Source organism: Sabethes cyaneus, chromosome 3 (assembly GCF_943734655.1).
Source record: "Sabethes cyaneus chromosome 3, idSabCyanKW18_F2, whole genome shotgun sequence".
NCBI classification, from domain to species: Eukaryota; Metazoa; Arthropoda; class Insecta; order Diptera; family Culicidae; genus Sabethes; species Sabethes cyaneus.
In genome coordinates, this window is record NC_071355.1 from 223,541,404 (window position 1) to 223,565,359 (window position 23,956).

At 38.6% G+C, this 23,956-nt stretch overlaps 3 protein-coding genes across 3 annotated transcripts; 2 read left to right on the top strand and 1 right to left on the bottom strand.

Moving 5' to 3' along the window:
* Window positions 1-15,820: 15,820 nt before the first annotated feature.
* Window positions 15,821-17,388, top strand: LOC128740786 (general transcription factor 3C polypeptide 5). The gene is made up of 2 exons (XM_053836352.1): window positions 15,821-16,058; window positions 16,111-17,388. The coding sequence occupies exons 1-2, from the start codon at window positions 15,927-15,929 to the stop codon at window positions 17,386-17,388; spliced, it is 1,410 nt and encodes a 469-aa protein (XP_053692327.1). The 5' UTR covers window positions 15,821-15,926.
* A 1,402-nt stretch (window positions 17,389-18,790) lies between these two features.
* On the top strand, window positions 18,791-20,906 carry LOC128744344 (biotin--protein ligase). Its single transcript, XM_053841265.1, has 2 exons — window positions 18,791-18,963; window positions 19,026-20,906. The coding sequence occupies exons 1-2, from the start codon at window positions 18,942-18,944 to the stop codon at window positions 20,726-20,728; spliced, it is 1,725 nt and encodes a 574-aa protein (XP_053697240.1). The 5' UTR covers window positions 18,791-18,941; the 3' UTR covers window positions 20,729-20,906.
* Window positions 20,907-21,025: 119 nt separating this feature from the next.
* LOC128744345 (60S ribosomal protein L34) lies at window positions 21,026-22,303 on the bottom strand. The gene is made up of 3 exons (XM_053841266.1): window positions 22,247-22,303; window positions 21,875-21,949; window positions 21,026-21,460 (listed from the first exon to the last, which is right to left on the bottom strand). The coding sequence occupies exons 2-3, from the start codon at window positions 21,937-21,939 to the stop codon at window positions 21,130-21,132; spliced, it is 396 nt and encodes a 131-aa protein (XP_053697241.1). The 5' UTR covers window positions 21,940-21,949; window positions 22,247-22,303; the 3' UTR covers window positions 21,026-21,129.
* Between the last annotated feature and the right edge of the window lie 1,653 nt (window positions 22,304-23,956).

A 23,956-nucleotide genomic window follows, 5' to 3' on the forward strand; every position in this document is an offset into this window, starting at 1 on the left:
CGTGTAATTGTTTACTCTGAAATGATCATAATTACCGCGTGTGTGCAATTGAATGCACAGAACAAAGCACGACTACCCGGAGAATACAACGAAACAAAATATGTAAACCTCTCGGCCATATCTATTTATTCCCATAAATAATATTTATTAAACCTAATCAATAAAAAATTTAATCAAACAACACAAATCGACAATTTAACTAGCAGACTACATGCATATTTCACCGCACAGTTCAATATTGTTGACAGCTAAATGTTGTAGTAAGTTCATTTGTTATGGCTGCAGCATGACTAACGTTACAATGTAAACAAGGCTAGTATGTTTTATTTTCGAGGACGAAAAACATGTTTTCCAGCTTTCATGACACATTACTATGATTACATCGTAAACAGCATGTGGAGAGACTAAAAAACTTTACAGACCTCTTTCCAGTGAACATCAAATTATTAGGAAAGGAATTAAATAACGATTGAATTTCAACTTAAATCAATAAAAAGCTTTAACACACTAATATGGTCAATTTGCCCCTTGCCACTCGACACGCCTAGGCACCGGCATCGATGGGTACCTTACTTCCAATCGATAGGACATATGTAATTCCACTGGTCATCGATGTGGTCACTCCTCTGCCTGCCTCGTCGCAGGTTGCCGCATCGTTCCTTGAACTTTGGCCACGGATCAGCTTCAAGGTCATTTTGATTCGAAACGAACGCGGCGAATAAAACGCCCGACGTCGATGACGTGTACGTGTATGTACCATCAGCAATGAATAAATGATGTCCGGTAAATGGGACTATCGAATAGTATTGCACGCCAGCATACTGGTTAGTACCTAGCTGGTAATGCTGAGGCGTGATCATTTGCATCCAGCGAGGTGGGTACCTGTCTGAGGTGCAAAAACGCACGCACGTGCACTTTTTAGCTCAATTAATCATTGAAACAATTTTTTACACATCGTGTGATAATCGATAATTGAGCGTGTTCGTTGAGAGCGATGACTTTCGATGATTAGATGATCCGCCAATGTTAGGTTGTGCAGCTTTTTGTGTCATTTTATTTAATATACTCTCAAAGGATGTCATATGAATCACGTTGGAGTGATTTTCATGCTTGTTTCATTCCCATGTTCCGTGTTGTGGTCGTTCACCATTTCACGAGCATAGATGAATTTCAATTCGCTTTGTTCAATGTTGTTATTTTGCTATATGTTTTGCAGTATTTCTGATTGCAAACTTAGGACCAATAGGTAAGATATTTTACATTTTATTACAAATAATTTTTGTGCATACAGCATGTCTTTATATTTCATATATTCCGTATTATGCATAGCTCTAAGCCATAAACACGCGTGGTAACTCGCGTTTTTTCAAGGATACGAACTGGACGGTAATCTTATCGAAAGATTTACAGTGGTCTTAATGACTGAAGAGCTTGAAAACAGATACTGATGAAGACTACAAGTCGTAGGCAAAATACGTATGTATCGCGAATAAAATTAATAGTGGAACTCAATTGTGAATTTTTTTTCTTTAATTTCAAAGGACTTAGAAATAAAAACAATTGAAAAATTAAATTAAATTAAAATCAAATTATTTCAAATATTCATAACTCTTGAGCCTACCAACGTAAAATGAAATTTTATTAAATTACAAACAAAAGTGATACGAAAATTTTGCAAAAATGGCATCAAAATAACACAAAAACAATGCCAAATTAATACAAAAATGACGTAACACATACAATAACGACAAAGAAAGAAAACAAAAATGACATAGATTACGAATATGTATTGAAAAAACACAAAATTACATTAAGGGGACATAAACGACTAAAACTTTTGAAAAATTTCATTATTTTCACATTTCGGATTTTGATTCTGCGGTCTTTTCCGCTTATTCTGATATTCATTTTGTAATGGCCCAATCACGGGAAGTGGCCGAAAAACGATCATACATATAAGCATTCCAGTGCGGCGTGGAACAACCTCTTCGGAATAAAACGCCGCTCCTGCAAAACCACGATTTTCAAACTTTATGTACCTTTTTCTCAGAAACTCCACAACGTATTAGAACAATCTTTTTTTGTTTTGTTGGTAGGAGCTTGGTAAAGACTTTTATAACTTTTGAGCTTTGTATCGAAATACAGCTTGAGAAAAACGAAAAAAAAGAAGAAAAGACGGCTGAAAAAATAAAAATTTTTCTTCTTTTTCTTTTTTCTCTGGTCGTGTTTCCTTTACAAAGCTCAAAAGTTATAAAAGTCTTTGTCAAGCTCCTACCAACAAAACAAAACAAAAAGTTTGTTGCAATACGTTGTGTAGTTTCTGAGAAAAAGGTACATTGATACTTCTCAAAACTGCTCAGCGGGAAGGATGGGGAAGGGAAACGGTATTAAAACGAGTAGAAACGGATGTGCGTCGCAGCGCTTGCCAAATACAATGGGTGTTTCCGTCGCAAACAGAAACCGCCGGACACAAACCACTAATCCGGGTAATATCACAGCTAATAATGTTGCCAAGACTCCTAGATCGAGATTATACGAAGGTCACAAGGCGAACGAAAGCTGAACGACCAGGACTAAAACTCCTTTCAAGTTCGACCACGAAATTTAACAGCAAAGCGGAGATAAAATGGTAGAGTAATATCGTTGTGGTTAAAAATCGGGATTTTACATCTAACTTAACGGTTTATTTCCCTTCTCCCAACAATATTCACTTAAAACTATTCTACTTGCGCATAACTAAGGCTGGTGTTTTTACATATCCTCGACGACGACTTTTGACGATCCAAGTGGCCTCGGCCACTGTAACTAGATAGTACGGGATCTTGTGTTCTTCCCGTCATGGCAGAATCGACAGCTACGCTACCGATTACACCGGTGTTTTAATTGCAGGCGGCGGTTAAACTACCCACATCGGGGCTTTCGCTGCTCGTACTACGGGAGCCGGAAAGTACTGGGTCTCGGTCTCTACCATAGGACCGATGGCAAACGAACGGTTCTATCGCGCTGCGCCGAATGCGGACTGGCACGCAGGCTTCACCGGGATACAGATGCGCTGCTCTTCTGCGCCTGTGGAATAAAGTCCAAGAATAAAAGGTCCCTCGAGGACCTATTCGAGGGATATTAGCCTTTTTACACACAGCCTTAACTTTCCTACACCAGCCTTAATCTACCGTTACACATTTTAAAATTTGCTTATAACTATTTTTACCTTTTGTTTTCTTGTATATTTTCACTGGCAGTTTTACAATCTTTTTATTCACGTCTGTTTCTTTGTTACGTGTTCGTAGATTGTTCATTTTAACCATTTTTGTTGTATAATTGTTTGGCACTAGAATATAAGTTTTACAATAGACTATTTATTATTCACAATACACTTTTTTTTACGACTTGACAATTACCTAGTATTGTCCTTTCTATACACCACAAACGACATAATCTTAATTTTATCTATCAATAACAAAATAATTTTTAAGTTAAAACAAGTACGATCCTCGCGCACTGATCGTTAAGTTTTCCAAACAACAAATGATCTGCTGTTTATCGAGCCTAGCCCTTTTATAATTTCGGTCAGTTAAAAATTGGAATCTTTTAAAGACTTCCAATTTTTAACGATCTTTTGTCCTGGCAACAATTATTTATTGGATAATACCCTAGGTTTTGAATACCTTGGTTGTATTCCTAGTGGTATCTGTGAGCAACCCTGTAGGGGGGATCCCTCCGTCTAACGTGGACGTGGAGGGTTATCACACTTGCAGAGGAATCTTCTGATTGTATTAGAAAAGGCTTTCCCGAGCGAAATGCCCCTCCGTCCCAGACGTGAGACGCCAGACGTGGAGGGATATAACTCACTCAGTCGATCGCATCACCGTTTCTCTTGCAGATTAGTGAGAAAGCTTTCCGCCGTGAGCGACTCGTCCGTCCCAGTCGCAATGCGACAGACTTGGAGGAATATCGCTCACCTCGTTGACAGCTTTCTCAAACCTGTTTAGTTATGCCCGAGAGAGTTTTCCCAAGTGAGTGACTCGTCCGTCCCGGTCGCAAAGCGAGACTTGGAGGAATATCACCCACTCAGTAGACAGCTTCCTCAGGTTGTTTTAGATATGACCGAACAAGCTTTCCCGTGTGAGTGACCGCTCCACCCGAAGGTTTGGAGCGCTATCAATCAAACAGTCGACAGCTTGCTCAGAGATGGACTTAGGGAATTTGGATTGGGAATTATGAGCAGATTGAAAAAAATCATTTTAAATTGGCAGAGCTAATTTTATATAAAATATGTAACCAACGGTTACAACATAAAGTTTGAAAATCGTGGTTTTGCAGGAGCGGCGTTTTACCCCGTCGAGGTTGTTCCATGCCGCACTGGAATGTTTATATGTATGATCGTTTTTCGGCCACTTCCCGTGGTCGGACCATTACAAAATTAATATCAGAATAAGAGGAAAAGACTGCATAATCAAAATCTGAAATTAAAAAACAATGAAATTTTCAAAAGTTTTAGTCGTTTATGTCCCCTAAATAGATTGATAAAATAATACTAACGTTCCCACACATAAACAGAAGGTAGGACATCAGCCTTGCAAAAGCATGTTTTGGCTGGAAAGATCAATCTAATCTATTTGTACGAAATTAATTTACATTTCTCAAACATATCGGCCGAGTAGATTAAAAATTTCGAGTTATACACGAGGATTTTTTACGTTAGATTTAATAGATTTAATAGATGAAATTTTACATGAAATTGGATTCGAATTAGACTTCAAATCGGAATAGAAATTGACTTAAAATTGGAATTGAAAATAGACTTAAATTAGACATAAAAGAGAAGTTGAAAATTTGAGAATCACACTTTCATTACCTTGAAATAGCGGACACCTAATTTGATAAATGTTTCTTATAGCATTTTTTCTAAGATTTGATGAGCTTCAAATTAAAACCTGTTGGTGTGTTTATGGCATAAAAGCTGATATTCTGAAAAAATCCAATATGGCAGCCAAATCCAAGATAACTTCCATTTTTTCACTTCTTTTAAAAGTCCAATCCTTCTTCTTTACAAAATGGTTGTTTTGACGTAGAGGACCAAAGGAGGGATATTCCCTGTTGCACAAGAAGTGCAGGAGAAACAGTGGAGAATGAGGTAAAAGATACTCATTGAAGCTGCACTTACTTCTAGGGTCACAGAACATAAATGGAAGTTAAAATGAAAACACAATTTTTCAAATTGAGATAAATCTATACCTATGAAATGGATTTCTGTCTGTCTGGATGTTCCTTATAGAATCGAAAACTACTGAACCAATCGGATTGAAAATTTGCATGTAGAGGTTTTTGGGGCCAGGGAAGGTTCTTATAACTAAGAGGGGGGGGGGCTCCCATACAAATGAAACACAAATTTTTGCATAACTCGAGAACTAATCAAGCAAATGTAACAACATTTTACATGTGGGTGTTTTTGGAGACGAGAATTTGAATTGAGAACCCTCCCCTCTTTATAAGGGAAATTATGACTCCTCTCCCCTTCAAGAGACGGGGGGCGGCTTCCATACAAATGAAATGCAAATTTCCTCATAACTCGAGAACCAATCAAGCAAATGGAACCAAATTTGGCATGTGAAGGTTTTTGGTGGCAAGAATTTTTTCTCTGATGAATTAGGACCCCTTACCACTTTAGGAGGGGGGCTCCCATACAAATGTCCTTATAACTCCGGAACCAAATTTAGCATGTGGGTGTTTTTGTTGGCAAACTTTTTTTCTATTGTGAATTGAGACCCCTCTCCTTTTTAGGATGGGAATTATGACCCCTCCCCCATTCAATAGCGGAGGGGGCTCCCATATAAATCAAATACAACTTTCCTTATAACTAGAGAACTAATCAAGCAAATGGAACCAAATTTGGCATGTGAGGAGTTTGGGAGGCAGGAATTTTTTTATGATGGTCTGAGACCCCTCAGCCCTGTGGTAGGGGGATAACGACTCTCATACAAATAAAACAGAAATTTTTGCGTAACTCGAAAACTAATCGAACTGGAGAAATTTTAGACTCTTGCATAAAACATTAGTCAATAACAAGACCACCAAAAACTATCAATAGTAACATTAGATGATTCAGGGCGAGACGGCCTCAGGCCGCGGGTGTTGCCGGCGACCTGCCGTCGGAGGCGCCAGCCAGTTTCCTTTAGTTGGGTCACCCCTACGAAATGGTACTTTCCACGAAAAGATTTTCCGTGAAATGGTACATCCCGCGTAAGGTTTTTCGCGAAATGGTATTCTGCGAAACTCTATATTCCGTGTTATGGTCAACCGAGAATTGGTGTTCTGCAAAATGGTATTCGGCGAAATGGTTTGTAATGATGGCGAATATTTAAATGCTATCCGCTTTATTTTATCAGACCAAGCAATGGGGGGAGTTGTTTTCTACTTTACTGTGAGGAAAGTTTGTATATTAAAACACCCATGAATTCCTCAAAAACTTGCAAAACTCAAGATTGTGACAAAGGTTATCCGAGATTCACGATTTATGTACAAGACAGTTTTTTTCATGTATGGACTCATTACTGCGACCAGTATAGTTGATCTATTGTAATATCGCCCGGGTGTTTGCTGTATGACCTGCACTGCATTTCTTTTAGCTATAATCGCTATTGAATGAGCCATATGCTTATTAAGTTTTATGCGTACTTGTGTGTATTGGGGTTTACCCTTCCTTCAAAGCTTGATCTACTTTACCCGAATATTCCTCGCTGCCAGTACTATCCCATATTATAGCCGTCCCTGGCGAGGACTCATTCGTACCTCTGACCAGTACACTTAACTATAGGAGGAACATTTGCACTGTCAAGAGGCGTTAGAGGGCAAAAATATAGAATTCAGCATGAAGGAAGGGTAAATGGAGGGGCCTGAGAATAAACCCATGCTAAAGTCACAACATCTAATGACTTGATTCTACTAAGATTCGAACCCACGACCACTCGCTTGTCAAAGCAGACTCGATAACCTTGCGGCTACGGCCCCCCCCCACAAGACAGTTTAATTTGTAGCAATACGAAGTTTGTCGGGTCAGCTAGTAGTTTATAAAATAAAAAATATTGCGTTATCAGGAAGTTGTTCAGAACAAAGTAAAATCGTAGCTCTTGATACAAAATAGTTAGTGGTGTAATTTTCGAGAAAATTATGAGCACTCAGCAATCAACTGCACCGAAAAAATGGTATTTTATAATGATAAATTTATTTTCGGACACTGCAGAGTGACCAAAAATAGTTTTCCAGTGAAATCCTTCCCGTTGTGCATTGTTGTAAAAGGCCTATGATTTAAGGTCGAAATATTACACGCAAACTTCCAATTGCCGCTGTATGTTTAAAGAGTGAAATAGTGAAATGAATTGAAAGTAGAAGTAGGTATTAGTAATAGTCCACTTTGGCAAAAGTTATATGTATATAAATTTTTGAAAGAATTAACTTGCATCGCTATAAACGACATCCTACTTTTTTGGTTTTGCTCTACTTATTTATGGTTTCTGATTATTCCAGTCTATCTCTTATGGAATTTGGACTTATTAACATGGAACTTACTAATAAGAATCTGAATTTCGTGTTGGCCTAATATAATAATAATTAAATACCTTTTCGACCAGATATACACCATGAGAAAATTGGTTCAATCATAAGCTAAGCTTTCCAAAAATGTATAAAAAACTTAAAATTGCTTGGTAAATTATTGAGTTATTCATGATAGTATGTGTACACCTAGCCAAAAAACGTTTTTTTTTTGCAATAACTTGAAATTTTGGGGGTGGTAGGAAGATTTCAAATGTGTTTTTATGATGTACTAGGCGTGACTAACAACGTACACTAGGTCACTTGAGAAATATTTTTCCGTGTAACACCGTGTTATTATTGCAACACAACAGCATTCATTGTTCAATGAAATAGGTAATCACGGCAAAACGACATAAGTGTGAAATAACAGAATCATTCACTAAAATAAAGCACTTTAGCACAAGTTGTTGGTGACCATATTTCTTTCATGATCCCGTTTTTTTTCCAAAATCAGTTCTAACGATGAAATGATTTCTGTGACTGATGATTATTTAGAATCCAAAGAAACAAGTGTACAAATGGCGATGGATTAATAAAACTACTGGAAAATAGTGGTTTTAGGAGTTTGTTTCAAAACCTATCGATTTGCTAGGAGATGGCATGCCTAGAGAGACTTCAAACTGGAAAATATGAGGAAGTGTATACCATTTTTGGTCAATTAGAACAATTGATGGTTTGGCCACAAATTCAAATACACCAACACTATAAGGTTTTCTATTAATTCGTATTAATAAACTATAATGGAAATCTAAGTAACACCAAAAGATTACCGATTCGCCTAAACTAGCAATGTATATACACAAATTCCTTAGTCCCAACCAGACAACGACACCGGAAATCGATAAATCTCACTGTAATTGCCAATCACCCGACTGACTGGTAGGGACCGTGATGGGACTATCTTTGGCGTACTCATCAGCAAAATGAATCATGGAATTGGTACGTTACATATTTGCCACATAGACAGCATACTAAGTCAGCGGCAATTGATGATACGTCTGCACGATAGAGCGCAGTTCGCGGCTTTAATAGGTAACCCCTCCGCCAATGCCAACCAACAATGATTGCGTGGATCCGTGGATAAAATACATACAGGTAGTTGCACGTAGTTCAGACGGTGGTCAAAACAAATCCCATCCTTATTATTATTGTCACTATTAGATTATGAATGTCAAGCACTGCCGACGAGGCGTGTCTTCGAATACCGCTAGAACATTACTGATTGGAACTTCATCATTTTTCGGTTAGAAAATCGCTTCACAGTTGACAGTTTTTTTCTTGTTATTCAAAAATTAGTCAACTAATCCACATGTCTCACAGGAAAACCCACTTCTTTCAGAATCACTAGTTACAAGTTCAACTTAGCGAAGCGCGATGTCACTAGAATTCGAACATGTTATCCTTTCAAAGTACCGCCGCTCACTGTCAATGCCGCAATGTTAGGCTAGCTTTTTACTCTGAAACCGTTAGTAGTATGTCCCGTCCCGGTCATATTAACGTATGGGAGTGCGCCTGGCAGAAGCAAAATTAACATGAAACTCGAAAAAAGGCGCATGTAAATAATTGATCAACACGGTGGCCATCGTCCGCTTCGCTTCGATAGTTGCGACTAGTGTAAACTACATCAAATACAGTAATAGTACAATACTCTCAGCACAATCTCACCACCCACACCCCGATCCACCGTATAGTAATCATCCCAAATCAGATGGAAGGTTATATCATTGTTGTGGTTGATAAGTACCTATATGTGTAGAAAAGCTAATCGGATGTGCTGAGAACTCTAGTTAGAACGAAGTAATTGTGGTTCTAGGAGTCATCCTTTTCGTGACGGTGCGTCTAATTGTTGGGAAACCCAAAGCGTCTCTGTAATTATCAACAACTGTCGAAATTGGATTAGTTCGTCTTCGAGATTTTGATAAAAAATGTATAACTTTAATGATACGCAATATCTTCACAAGTTAAGTGATGAAAATATAGTAAACGGAGAAGAGAAGGAATATCATTTCATTTGGTTGGGTCAGTAGTATATAGTATACAATATCAGTAGTAGTTAGAATGCCATTTGCGTTGGTTTAATGTTGTACTCTAAAACCTTATAATATAACTAATATGCTGAAAAAAGTTTAAGTATAATCTAATCTCTTTCACCTTGATACTCTAAACGATGTGATTATATAAACTTTTTCAACCACCACTCGAATGTACTATGTGGATATATAATTAATTGTCCAAATTAGTATCTATAAGCTACGGAAAGTGTGAACTGTAAAACAAGATTTTAAAATAAAACACATTTTAAAATAACCGTTGGTTTGGTCTGTTGGTAAACAATAATGATTTATCATGGTATTCTGAAACAAAACCTCTTTTTAAAAAATAATATATTCGATCAGTGTTCATTTTCTACTAAACTTAAACAGCGTGGCAAGTTTACGTTTTTTTAAATTATTTTTAATTTTATTACTTATTAAGGAATTCCCTCATTTTACAAAGGAACGAATCCAACTGAAACTTTAAAAAAGCAATTACCTCACACGAACTGTTCAAAAAATCTTTGTTCAAATTGTAAGTTGTGTTCTTTAAATACAATATCAGTATATTACTTACAAACTGTTCCAGCTCACACTTCAAACATGCATATTGCGCTTTTAAGCACGTACAAGTATTTACTGAATACTTCAAATTGTAATGATAAACTATAATCGTACGAAGTGCATTGTTACTTTTATAGAAAAACTCCACAAACAAGAGTTGTGAAAGATCAACATCGCTTGAATATTGCAACAGGAATCGATGCCCCTTGACCTAAGGATCTCTATATACGTATAAGTTGTAGGATACAATTGAGGGACGAAAGGTTGGCCGATAGTAATTGGCCATACATTGATATAGTTAAGCTTTAGCGGTGATAGTAAATATTGAAATACCAAAAATTTAAAAAAAAATTCAATTTGGGTAGAACACAACCTAGTTTTGAAGTTTTATAACTACATTTTTTCTGCATAGCAGAAGAAAATTTGTTTGCATTTGTACCTATAAAAAATGTTTGTTTTACTACCGTGAGGAGCTCTAATTCTGCGTGCGCCTTATACTGCGCACCTGCACTAAAGCTGTCGGTTTCGTAGTCGAACGTTCATAATATTTTCGAAAAAACTGTTTGATAGCATACTTTTTCAAGCTTTTAAAAATTGTTGACGGAAATGTGCATATTGTGTTGGGAAATTGCTGATTTAATGCCAGGTGAGCGGAATTAGGCACTTAAATTAGCTGCGCGGAATTAGGGCACCTCACAGTATGCTTGATTAACGGGTGGCAACTAAAATTTTGGAATTTTTTCGCGGCCCTTATGCTCAACAACAAACGAGCTCAGAGAGAAGTGAGAGTATACATGTGCTAGGTATCTCTCTCTCTCCTCTTTTTGTTAATATTTCTTGTTTTATTTATGCTTGCCCAGTTTTGCAAAAAAATGGCGTCGAAACAAGAAGCATTTCGGGAGCGCGTTGTACACTTCTACGAACGGCAACAGAAATCTCGGCAAAAAGTATACGGTACAACATCTAAAATGCAAATATGTTGCGGCTTCGACTGTTTATCACATTCTAAGATGCCCAACAACTATTCGCAAGCAAGGCAGTGGAAGACCAGCCAAAATTATAGACGCAGAAGGACACCGTTCTCGTTTCTTCAACACCAAGCCCTCTGGTTTGGCTATCAATTAAGATGCGTCAGACGAATGTTTGAAGAAAATTCGATCTCATTTCTACAAAAACATCATGCAGATGGACAATACGTGTTTTGGCCAGATAGAGCATCATCGCATTACGCCAAAAAAACCACAATCGTTCCTGAATACCCATTCGATCCCATTTTTACCCAAAAACCACGACCCGAAAAATCTGTCTCAGTGCGGCCAATCGAAGATTTCCTCGGGATTTTGAGTTCCTTGGTGTACAAAAATAACTGGAGAGCCACGAATTGTAAACAGTTGATTGGTAGGATGCATTCGCAAAGTTGACATGACGGCCGTACAACGCTCCTGTTTCGCCGTCAAACGAAAGCTTCACCGAACAGCCGATTACGGACCGTTTTCAACTGTACACTAATTTTTTTTCAACAATGGATAATGTATCTTTGATTTCGGTAAATCAGATCTTCTTCATGTATCTTTCACTTTTTTTGACAGCTTGAGAAAAAAAATTCCAAAATTTTAGTTGCCACCCGTTAGTTCACAAAAACTGATTTCTTTCAGCAATAGCTCAGAAGCTAAAAAATTGCTATCGTGAAATTTTTATCACTAAAAAATATGTCTTTTGAAATATAACACAACAATAATAATAAAAAATTGCTTAACCTATAAACAATTACTCTTATAAAACCTCAAACCTCTTATAAAATTTAATCTTAAAAACCGAACCAAGAAGTGAATCAATTATTAATAAATAATGTATTTATCATTTTAAACCATATCGGTACATTTTAGGACGTTCTCTAATCTTCTCTAATGCATTAGGTAAAATAAATTTAACCTATAAATTATTATGGGCTATAATAATAGTGTGCCATCGAAAAATATTCCATCAATATGCTGGGAGTGAAATCAGTTCGCATTTTACCAATGTTGTATCGTCCTCTATCTTGCCGTCGTACTTCGACCGTTGTTGTCCATGGAACCACCTGTCTGAGTTCCAGGCTGAATTATTAAAAGTTTCTTAGTTTTGAAATTTCAACTTTAAGTGATTCGTCGCTTTTTGTTTGTGTCACATTGAGGCTTTGAACCCAGAAGTTTTGAGGTTGAATTATTCAGCAGCGTCTCACTGCACACTATACGGTGTAAGACATGATTATGTGGGAAATCGTGTAAGTTGACACAGATGACTCAGTGAATAATGCGTTTCGGGAACGTTTGGCTTAGATTCTCACTTATCAAAATCGATATCGTTTTTCCAACTAATATTTAGCTTAACAATTTTCAGTAGGAAATCAGAGGCAAATGTGAATACCTGAGAATGAATTAACCGGATAACAATTTCAGGCTGGATGCTGATTTTGTTCAACCTTTATCATAGACTAAGGTTTTGTTATTAGAAATGACCACTTTTTCAGCTCATAAGCATTTAAATCTGATGGTTTTACCAAACTTTGGACTTGTTAATAGCTGCTTTCGAAGCTGAAATAAAGCTAAATAGCGGCTTTCCTGCGCTTATAGATAGCTGACATGCGTAAATTAGCGTAATGCTGTCGATTTCATTTTTAGAATATGAAATAATTTTGCATTGCTCATACAGTCGCTTATTTTTGTATGTTTCTAAGAATGTTTATTTACATGTAATTGTATAAATAAAATATATACAAAGGTTTTACATGGCAATTTCAAAGTTAAACGTCAATTCATCTGTATCGGTGTTGCCTAATGAAAGGTTAGTAGTAGCAAAAAACATTCCATCAAGAAGACTGGCAACTTTCACAAAAGTCGACAGACAGTAACGGCAATGCTCTCTGCCGAGTTAACGTTGAACTACTACATACTAGTGTGTGTATATTAGAATATGGATGTACACAAACACGTATGCAATGCATTGCCATGCTCGCACACATCTTTTCCCACCAATACATGTACACACAGTTTCAACTTTTATCAGGAGATGTGCGCTGTTGCTTCTGTTACTTGTCATTTGTATAGGCGCGAAGTCTTCTTGATGGAATGTTTTAGGTAGTAGTTTGCTAACCCACTTTAACACCCTTAAGTAGATTTGAAGTACTAGTTTAAAAGCTGTGAGCTTAATGAAAGCTTCTACTGGTTTATAAAACCGTTTTAACACCTAATGGTTTATAAAGCTAATCAGTAAATGGCATATTTTAAACTCCGACTTTACTTCTTAAGCACAACCGAGGAAAGATTAGCATAAATATGTAATATTTATAGAAGTTGTTTGAGACAAAATTTTCATTAGATAATTTCTAGGATTTGTGAGGAGGAGAAACTACCGGAGGAGTGGATGGAAGGTGTAGTCTATCCCATCTACAAAAAGGCGACCGACTAGACTGCTGTAATTACCGCAGCATCACGTTGGTCAACGCCGCCTACAAAGTGCTCTCCCAGATTTTGTTGCGTCGTCTATCCACTGTAGCAAGCGAATTCATAGGGCAGTATTAGGCGGGCTTTATGGAGGGCGGTGCTACGACGGATCAAATTGTTACTTTCCGACAAATCCTCCAGAAATGTCAAGAGTACAACGTGCCCACGCATTATATTTTCGTGGATTTCAGGGCAGCATACGATACAGTTGAACAAGAACAGCTATGGCAGATAATGCACGAGTACGGTTTTCCGGACAAACTGACGCGGCTGATCAAAGCTATTCTGGAGCGGGTGATGTGCTACGTGCGGGTTTCGGGGACACTTTCGAGTCCTTTCTAATCGCGCAGAGGGTTGTGGCAAGGAGATGGACTGTCCTCCCAAGTAACCAGTAAGCACTAAACACTAGTCCTTTGACAACATTGTAGAAGCATACAGAACTATGAATAAAAGCTTATTTTGCTGTATATGCTTCTTTAGAACTCACATAATGCTAAAAAGGCGAAATAGCGGGCTATTAACGGCGCAGGCAATCTTCGTCAGACTAAAAACGGAGGCTAGGAGGATAGGGTTACAAATCAATGCGTCGAAAACTAAATATATGGTAGGAAGAGGCTCCAGAGAAAGCAGCATTTGCCTCCCACGGACAGTGACTATTGATTGTGATGAACTGGAAGTGGTCGATGAGTTCGTATATTTGGGATCTCTGGTCACCACAGACAATAATACGAGTAAGGAGGTTGAACGACGCAATCAAGCTGGAAATGAAGCCTACTTTTCCTTCCGCAAGATGCTTCGATCTGCGAGCATGCGCCACCGCACAAAGCTGACGATGAACAAAACGCTAATCAGACCGGTAGTACCCTACGGACTTGAGACAGTAACTTTGCTTACGAAGAACACACGTGCACTAGCCGCATTTGAACGAAAGGTGTAGCGGACTATTTTTGGCGGAGTACAAACGGAAAGCGGAGAGTGGCGAAGGCGTATGAATCACGCACTGCTTGGAGAGATTCCCATCGTACACCTGGCGAAAGTTGGGAGACTATGGTGGGCCGGCCACGTCGCAAGGATGCCGGACGGCTGTGCAGTGAAATCCGTTCTTTTCAAGAACCCCACCAGTACCAGAAATAAAGGGGCCCAACGTGCTAGATGGCTCGATCAGGTTGAAGCCAACTTGCGTGTGTCGAGACGCGCAACGAATTGGCGAGGAGTACCCCAGGACCGAGTACAATGGAGAGGAATTCTCGATACAGCAAGAGCCATCCCGGCTCTCGGTTACTAAAGTAAGTAAGTAAGCATGAGACAAAAAAGAATTTATACACTAATGCCTTTTCGTAGACGTTGCGAACCTGTAAATCGAAAAATATTTTTGCATTAAAAAATCTCATAGAGAATTCTTCCATAACCATGAATTAAAAACAAATATGTGATTGATATAATAAAGATGTTTGCTTATCCAGTTGAAAACCATTTCTGATTTTAGTTTTTAAAAGGTCGCATAGCCCATGCAAAGGAGTAGATTATGCGGCATTTTGATAACTAAAGCCACATTTAACTGAAGATAGAATTAACAAAGGGGCGAATGTCGCAAGCGTAAACAAACCGAGTGCGATTTGATTTTCATGCCTGCCCAGCAAAAAATAACTCTCACCCGTTTTGTTAATTGAAGATAGAACTAACAAAAGGGCGAATGTCGCAAGCGTAAACAAACCGAGTGAGAGTTGATTTTCCTATGCTGGCCCAGCAAAAATTAACTCTCGTTTAACTCGTTTTGTTTACATTTGCGACATTCGCCCTTTTGTTAATTCTATCTAGAATGCTGTCTAGAACTGGGGTGACATTGCGCATCTCGTTTCGAGTGATTTTGGTTCGTTTCGACCACGTTAAACAAATGGGCGTCTCGAACGAAAATCACTCGAAACGAGATGCGCAATGTCACCCCCTGGTTTCTCTTTATGAATTCTCTTTAGTTCTTTTCCGTGCATTGATTTCATACAATTTAGTTTGTCTCTAAACAACCGTGTACTTACCTTTACTTATTCTTTTTTGCTTGTGTTATTTTTGTTTATGTTTGAAGAACTTAAAGCTTAAATTTGCTGGCGGCGGGTTCCGGGTGCGTGTTGTGTTGATATCGCTGGCTAATTAAAAAGTTTTAAATTTGTGCGCTTCATTTTATAATTAAAACTGAGCTATTTTGTAAAGTGCGCGAATTTATACGAATGTTTCAAGGAAAACAACCAACAAATTCATCATGGAATTCAGTCCTCTCAATGCCCATAAACACAATCTGCAAAAGGAATTGGTATGCATAGAATATCCTGGGACAGTGCGTAACCCGGAACGAATGATGGCATCTTTCGGTGGAAATTTAGAACTAAGCACGGTAGGTTGTTCGGAATTTTTTCCTAGTAAAATTTATAAAAGCTTGCTTTCAGACAATAGAATCGGAAAAACGCAGACTAGAACTGCGCTTCCGGCCGGAATCTATGTACGCTAAACCGACTTTCGGAGACCGTCATACAACGGCCGGCTTGGTACTAAAAATAAAAACTCGCCGAAAACGCAACCAACCGAACGAAGTTCAAATCAGTTCGATAGAAATAGCTGGCCATGTCAACTTGGTGTATCGATTTGAGAGCATGTGCGACTTTCAACTACTTCCAGCACTGCCCAACTCAGCGGGAGAACTAGAATGTACCTACGATAAGCTAGTTCCCAAAGGAGTTATCACTAGCATGCCGAAAGAAAATGATTCGAATGTTCCTTATTTTTTACCCCCAATTTCGTTCAGTCGGTATGATACCGCTCAGCTTTGCATTTTTAAATCCAAGGAAAAACCTCCTAATAAATTAAGCCGAGGTGAAAAATGTCGGCCTAGTCGAACGAAGCATGGCCTGTACTTGCAATTCAACATGACTGATCAATTACCAACTGGCCCTAATCCCCTAGCTGCACAGGCTATGCAGCAAAGACACATTCAACAGGAAACAACACGCCTGATCAGCAATAGCTTTGAAGAACGTCCTATTTGGACTAAAGCAGCTTTGAAAGGGGCTTTGCAGCTAAGCGAAGACGACGTACGCTACATATTGCCGGTTATGGGACTATATTACCTTAATGGTCCGTGGCGTGGAACTTGGGTACGTTTTGGATACGACCCTCGTACCCACTTCGAAGCTCGGTTTTATCAGCTGTTGGATTTTCGCGTTCGTGCTATCGGTGCATTACATGATAAAATTAAAGTGAAACGAACGCAAAATCCTACAAAACCTTGCATGCGCTTTGCCAGCCCATCTACTAATACTCGCGACCCAAACAAAGAAAGCCTTTCTCGAACGGCAGCCTCACAAAGCAGTGCAGTATTTACAATGGATACTTTGCCGCAGATGAGAATAATTTTCTACCAGTACTGTGACGTCAAGGTTCCACGGATACAGCAGATGCTGGAAAAGATTCCAACTCCAATGACCGGGGTAACGTGTAACGAGAAAACGGGTTGGTTACCACCTCGTTTCGACGAACAATGCAGAGATATTCTGACGGATATAGTATTGACTAACTTTCGCAAAGCAAAGGAAACCGATTCTACTACTAGCGAGTTCGAAGAAACTGAAGGAGACGAAACGGAAATTACTTTCGATGAGGAAGATGACGAGAATGAGTATGGTGATATGGAAGATTTAGATGAAAAGGGATTCTCCGAATTTGATTAGAAAGCTTATAAATATAACTGATGTGTTATTGAAAAAAATCAGCAAATTTTTGTCGCTTCGAACATTCAGTCAAAATTGTTTTTACAATAGAACGTTACACGGGGAGCGACTGTGGGGAGTGACTTTTCATCACTTTGCATAACAAAGGTAAGCATTAACTAATTCATGTTGCGTTATTCGACTCGCTTTGAATAATAGGATCCAATATAAATAATTCGCGTTGAATGTCATTTCGTTGGACTGTTTTTGGTCAGTAGTATGTAATCACACTATCTCTTTCATGTAAGAATGAAGAGAGAGTCTTTCAGTTTGCTCTCAGGCTAGCTGTCAGTGGAACCATAAAATCAGACATAATAGGCCAACCTCGTGTGTTTGTCTTGATCTGTGTGAGATCAGTCATTTAATTATTTTTTATAATGGTAGTTTTTTTACTAACGACGAAGGGAACGGTAGAAGAAACTAAATGAAACAAAGGATTGTGTCCATGCCAAGCAAGGCGTGATGCGTAAAGAGCGGAAAATTACGTAAGAGAAGGTCATTGAATGGTACCGTTCCTCTTTACCCAAACTGGTCGAGCCAAGCCAATTATAACTGGGCTCGATCTCAACTTCTCCCAGATCCTGTGAATCGCAGATATTGGTAAACCTATGAAAATTTTTAATGGTATCCCCATTATATTAATTAATATTTAAAGACATTTGAAATTTTTTCCTAAACCTCAAAATGGGAATGTGCCACTGCCAGGGGGATTGATCAGTCCATTGAAAATCAGGGAAGTAGAACATTTATACGAAGTTTTAACTCCAATCCTAAAGTTAACTGCAAAGATCCCACTCAATGGCAAAGCTGGCCATTTACTGATCATCTAACAACTCTTCCGAGTCACAGGTCAGCAAGAAAGCGTGATGATTCCGGTGGACTAGATGTTAAATCGCATGAGTCTGGAGACCCACGCACGGGTCCACTACGCGAAATTTTTCATTCACCGTACGTTGCAATGAATCAGTTGTTACTTGCGTAATGTGGCATGCTACTCCGCCTTTGAAAAACAACAGCTACTCCACATTAATGGCACACAAAGGTAGTACAAAATAGTCGGTGATCATGGTCCTCGGAACTTCATGGTTTATTTTACTAGGTTTGAAATAGGACGAATTTTATCAAGCAAAAAAACAACCGGTTCAAACTGCTTTAATTGAACAAAATTGTTTGAGTGAATTTTACGTAAACTCACATTGATTGCGTGACTGTGTAAACAGCGTAAACAGCCTTTCTTGATTGTGATACGTACATTCGGCACATAATTTGTAAATGGCCTTCCATTCGTGACGTAACATATCAGCTGATAATATTAATTGCATTTGCATCATTTGCACGCTTGATTCATTCTCTATTATCCTATCATACATGCGATGTGTACCTTGTATTTACCATTTGGTTAGTGCCGTTAGTACTCTGTTAAAATTAATTTAAATATATTTAATTCCAAAGATGATACACAACTGTAACCGTGCTAAAGTAAATTTTATGCTTTATGATCAAGTCTACAAGTAATGATTATTTGTATTGCAAAAGGTGACTTAAATTTGAGACAATTTTTCTTGCTTTCTATCTCATTTCTTTTCGTTTATTTCCAGGCTTATCTAAGCTCTTTTCTACCTGTGACAAGCATCTTAAAATACCAATTTGCGTCAGATTGTCTCAAAATACATTATTTACAAGTGCAAGTATGATGAACCCTAAGCCGCCAAACGTTCTGATTTATTCAAACGTTGAGTCAACACAAAAAGAACTTGTAAGTTCTCTTCGAACCATCCTAGCGGTAAATGAGTACACCGTGTATCCGGTTACAAAACAGCAAGTAAAAACGAAAACTTGGCCTGAAAGTACAAATTTGTTTCTCGTCCATGGAGCAGTCGAAAGTGATTTGGCAAAGGAATTTCTGGACTATTTCTTGCTTGGTGGTAGATTGATATGCATATGTTCCAATTTGCGGTCATTTCTGCTGCCCTCATACAATTCGGCAGGTAGTTTAGTTTGTGAAACAATAAATGTCCCCAGTGAAAAATGGAAAAACGTGGGCTCGCAGCAAAATGGTGAAGCACAAAAGGATGGATGGAAGCAGCAAACTAACGGTTCACAAAGCGTACTTTCATTAACGGAACTTAAAACAGGTGGAAAAGCATTGTTTAGTGAGATTGCATTTACCGAACCAACGGAAAGCTTAGAATCTGACAGCGAAACTAACTTTAAATTGGATTTCTTTCGTGATTTGTTAAAGTCCTATTTCGGAATTAAGATAAGTACAACGAAACCCTCAGAAACTCTACCCTTTGTGAATGGCTACTTTCTTGGTGATAGTCGACGCAAAATGCATTTTTTGGAACAAACTGTCAATCCAATTAAATCGGGGGATCTGAGTTTGCAGTTTTGTAACGATCTAAGTTCCTGTTCAAAGCCATCTTCAACACTTCAACCAGTGCTGGTGCATGCAATTCCAGAGGATTTCGATACAACAGAATACTACAATTACCTTAAATGTTCTCAAATTGGACGATTAGTGATTTATTTACCTGTGGCCAGTAGCTCCATGACAATCATCTCCAGTGCTGAACTCTGTCACGGTTTTGTAATAATTCCCAGACAGCAAACGAACGGAATAGGTCGTAGTAAAAACCAATGGCTAAGCCCGAAAGGATGCGCTATGTTCTCGCTCCAGATGCACGTGCCGTTGAACAGTCCTCTCGGTCGGCGCTTACCGTTGATTCAGCACTTGGTAGCAGTTGCCATTGTACGCGCTATTCATGGCATGGCAAATTGTGATAAGTTGGATATTCATCTCAAGTGGCCAAATGATATCTACGCCAAACGAATCATCAAAATCGGAGGACTAATCATCAATTCACGTCTTCAAGGCAACCAAGCGATTGTGAACATCGGTTGCGGGCTGAATGTGAACAACTCCAGCCCGACCGGGTGCATTGACGATCTAATAAGAGAATTCAACGCTCAGAATGGCACCGATTTTCCCTGCTTGAAGATTGAGCAAACGTTGGCTCTTGTGTTTAACGAAATTGAGCGGCTTTATGAAGTAGTTCAAAGCGATGAATCTGGTATGCAGCATTTGTTTGACCTGTATTATAAAAATTGGCTCCATCAGGATGCACCGGTGACGATGAAAGATGCGGAAGGTTCCGAAATTTCTGGTGTAATAACGGGTATCGATGAATACGGCTATTTGCTGGTTAAAACGGATACCCGCGCGGATCCGTTCAGCGTTCATCCTGACGGAAATAGCTTCGATATGATGAAAGGGCTGATCATTCCAAAATACTTTTAGTTGATAAGCATTTGTTGATCTATTTTTCTACGTACTACTGGGTTAATTTCATATGTAGATAGAATCATATGATAAAAATAGTTGTGAGACAATGAAGAGGGTTGATCATTCCAAAGTGCTTTTAGTAGAGGGTTATTATGAAAATCTATTTTTCAATGGGATTCATTTGTTAGAATAAACTTTTTTTGAATTCATCAGTACGTTATACAAAACATAACATCCGAATTTCCAACCCTTACGTCAAATCCGCTTCCACATACGCGAACTTTCGGATTATGGGATCACACTGTGTGCCTTTGTTTCTCGACCGTTCGAGTTTTATTAAACAGCTTGTTTGAAATATTTCTTATAGATTACACGGCATACACTCCAACTTGGCTCAAGCTAGTCGATCGAACAGTTCACTTGCTCTTGGCTGCGGTCGTGGCCGGTGCCTTCGGTATCTTCGGAGGCTTGCTAATCGGTTTGCCGAGTTGCTGAGCCTTCAGAACCTTGACGACCTTCTGTTCGTCGATCAGGAATGCACGGATGATCCGTTCGCGCAGACAGCGATGGCAGAGAACTCCGCCAAAGGTACGGGTGACGGTTTTCAGCCGGCGACACATTCTCGGACGCTCACTTGGGCGGGATGGCTTAATTCCGCTTAGCTTTTCTTTGCATTGGCCGCATTTCGGTACCGTACGCTGCTTCTTTACGTACAGATACACAAGCCGACCTCCTGGGGTGCGAACGCTACAATGAAAAAGTGGTGTTATAACAGAGTTCTAATTCCAATATCTCTTATTTTTTGATGTAACATTCAATAGAAGTGCTGAAAGTTCACAGCCGAAAACAATCAACAGGCAAAAGAATGTATTATTTACTATTGCATAGATTGTAGCATTGAGAAGCTAACGAAAAACGTTAATCAATGGTAGCAAAAACTATGCGCAACATTTTCAAGCTCCAGAGTATTGCTCAGTTATTACGGGTTAGTTGTAATATCCTATAGAAGTGTTAGCAATCGATGACCGATACCAACAGGCAAACGGATATATTGTTTTAGCACAAATAGTAGCATCAAAATATCACCGAAATTCTAGAATATTTTGATGGTAGCAATCATTGTGCCACATTTAACTAGTGAGTATAACACTTAATACTTACACACGTCTCTTGTTAGACTTGGTATTGTACGACAAACGCCGTCGCAATGTTAATCGTTGCACCATTTTGAGTTAGCTGTAATCGAAAAACAAATAATTAGATCCATTTTTTTCGAAGTATTGAGCGCACTAGATCGTTAGACGTGTCAAGATACGATGTATTCTATAGTTCAGCTTTATCGGACTAGCTCAAAACAGTATATATTGCGCCGGAAATGGTTAAGAATGAGCGAACCGATCAAATAATAAACACAGCAGATCCGAGGCAAAAACCAGGTTTCACGCTACGCGGAAAAATATCAGTGACACGTACGAACGATTTTTAACATATTTCTGGTATAAATACTAATAATTTAAGAATATGTTAGCTAACCTCCACAAAATGTGTCTATCCAAAACTAAAGTGACGGTAAAAAAGAAATAAACTATCGCTTGACGTTTTAACGGAAGTGCAGAAACGCAAATGAAACGAAAATCCGCTTTTCAGTGTTGCCAAACTTTTTTAACCCATGTGCAGTATTAGCATTTTTGTTTTTTAACCATGGGTTAGTTCCAACCCGACTTCTGAAGAACAAACCAAGAAAAAAAGATTTTCAGGAGAATAAATAAAAACGTTTCCGGGTTGTCATATGTTGCTAATAGCAGCGGGGTGGTGTGGCTGTCAAACTACATACATTGTCCATGTCCCAGCCATTGGTTTTGGTACTTTTGGTTCTGGTGCCTACTTAAAGGTTTATTCATTTTAAGACTACTGAAACTATTTAGAAAGCAGTTAAACACGGCCTTTTAACTATAATTTAACTAATATTAGCTGTTATTTTCGGTATACTGACTGGTTCCAAGTTGTCGCCGTTTATGGATGTTTAGTCCGCAAAATTTTGACAATTTCACACACCTGGCTAATAGAGATAACGTCACGTGACGTCAAACTCTAAAAACAAACCCCATTGTTCGGCACAGTTTGTTTTTGTAGTTTGACGTCGTTTCCTGATTTTTCGTTACTAATACCATCAAGCGTCTTCTTCTTCCACACCTTTTTAAACCACATTGGCTAATAGCGGGGTTGAAACTGTATAAAATATTGTGCTTCCCGAGAAAATATTTCGTTTTTCAGCTTCATATATTGTGCGCGCATTCCCTTACTAGACACGACGGTTGAAACAGTCGTGTTTCTGAACGGTCGTAAAAAGGGTCGTTTTTAGCTTTTGACAGATAAAATGTCAAATTGTGTCATCATCGCTGTTTCATTATTGGAACCAATCGAGCAAAGTAAATAAACCTAGGAATTACCGTTCTATCAGAAGAAACGGAATGAAATTCAGCATGAAATGAATTTGTATTTTCAACGCCGGTTTGCCGAAATTTCATAGTGAATAAAGTGTAGTTTATCCTTCATTATCCAAACAAGCAATAACAAAGCAATAACGTTCGTATTCGAAAATTTAATTTAATTTGTTTAATGCTTTTGTATGATTAACACGAAGTCACGATCAAGGTTGCGACAGAAACGTAATGAGCCTGTGTTGCCAGTTATGGCGATAAAACGATAAAACATTAAGAACTGTGTTGCCAATTTAGTCATTTTTTTACCTTTGGAACGTTTGAAACAGTAACTGAACTTCCCTCGGAATCCATCAAGCCCATGGCAGACAACCATGTTCTCGACGCAACCATCTCGTGTGTGCGAAAATGAGATAGCAATTCAGCACTCCGTTTCACGCAACTGCCAGCAGTCTGATTTGGGCCCGCTGTCAAATTTTGAGCCCCGGACATGCTGTCGCTGACGTTTACTGCAGCTCGATATAGAGATGTCGATGGGGTGGAATCCATCGATCAAGTAAATGCACAATAGTTGTGCGCAAAGGTAAATCATGTATTATTGACAGTGTAAGCACGTGTAAATTTTCTATGTTTATGCTCTTATTCTTTGCTTAGATAACATTTGTTTTGTTCTATTACGTACAGACTTACAAACAACATAGTTACAATGTCTTACGCTAACCGAAAATGATAAAATTTAAATGCTGATTGCGTTTGTAAAAAATTTGTCCATGTTGAACGGACAAACACGAAGCAAGCTACC

Coding starts and splice junctions, on each gene's coding strand:
- LOC128740786 (XM_053836352.1), top strand. CDS start 15,927: ATGGAATTCAGTCCTCTCAATGCCCATAAACACAATCTGCAAAAGGAA. Junction 16,059..16,110: donor GAAATTTAGAACTAAGCACG/GTAGGTTGTTCG, acceptor GCTTGCTTTCAG/ACAATAGAATCGGAAAAACG.
- LOC128744344 (XM_053841265.1), top strand. CDS start 18,942: ATGATTATTTGTATTGCAAAAG. Junction 18,964..19,025: donor GATTATTTGTATTGCAAAAG/GTGACTTAAATT, acceptor GTTTATTTCCAG/GCTTATCTAAGCTCTTTTCT.
- LOC128744345 (XM_053841266.1), bottom strand. CDS start 21,939: ATGGTGCAACGATTAACATTGCGACGGCGTTTGTCGTACAATACCAAG. Junction 21,461..21,874: donor AAGTCTAACAAGAGACGTGT/GTAAGTATTAAG, acceptor TTTTCATTGTAG/CGTTCGCACCCCAGGAGGTC.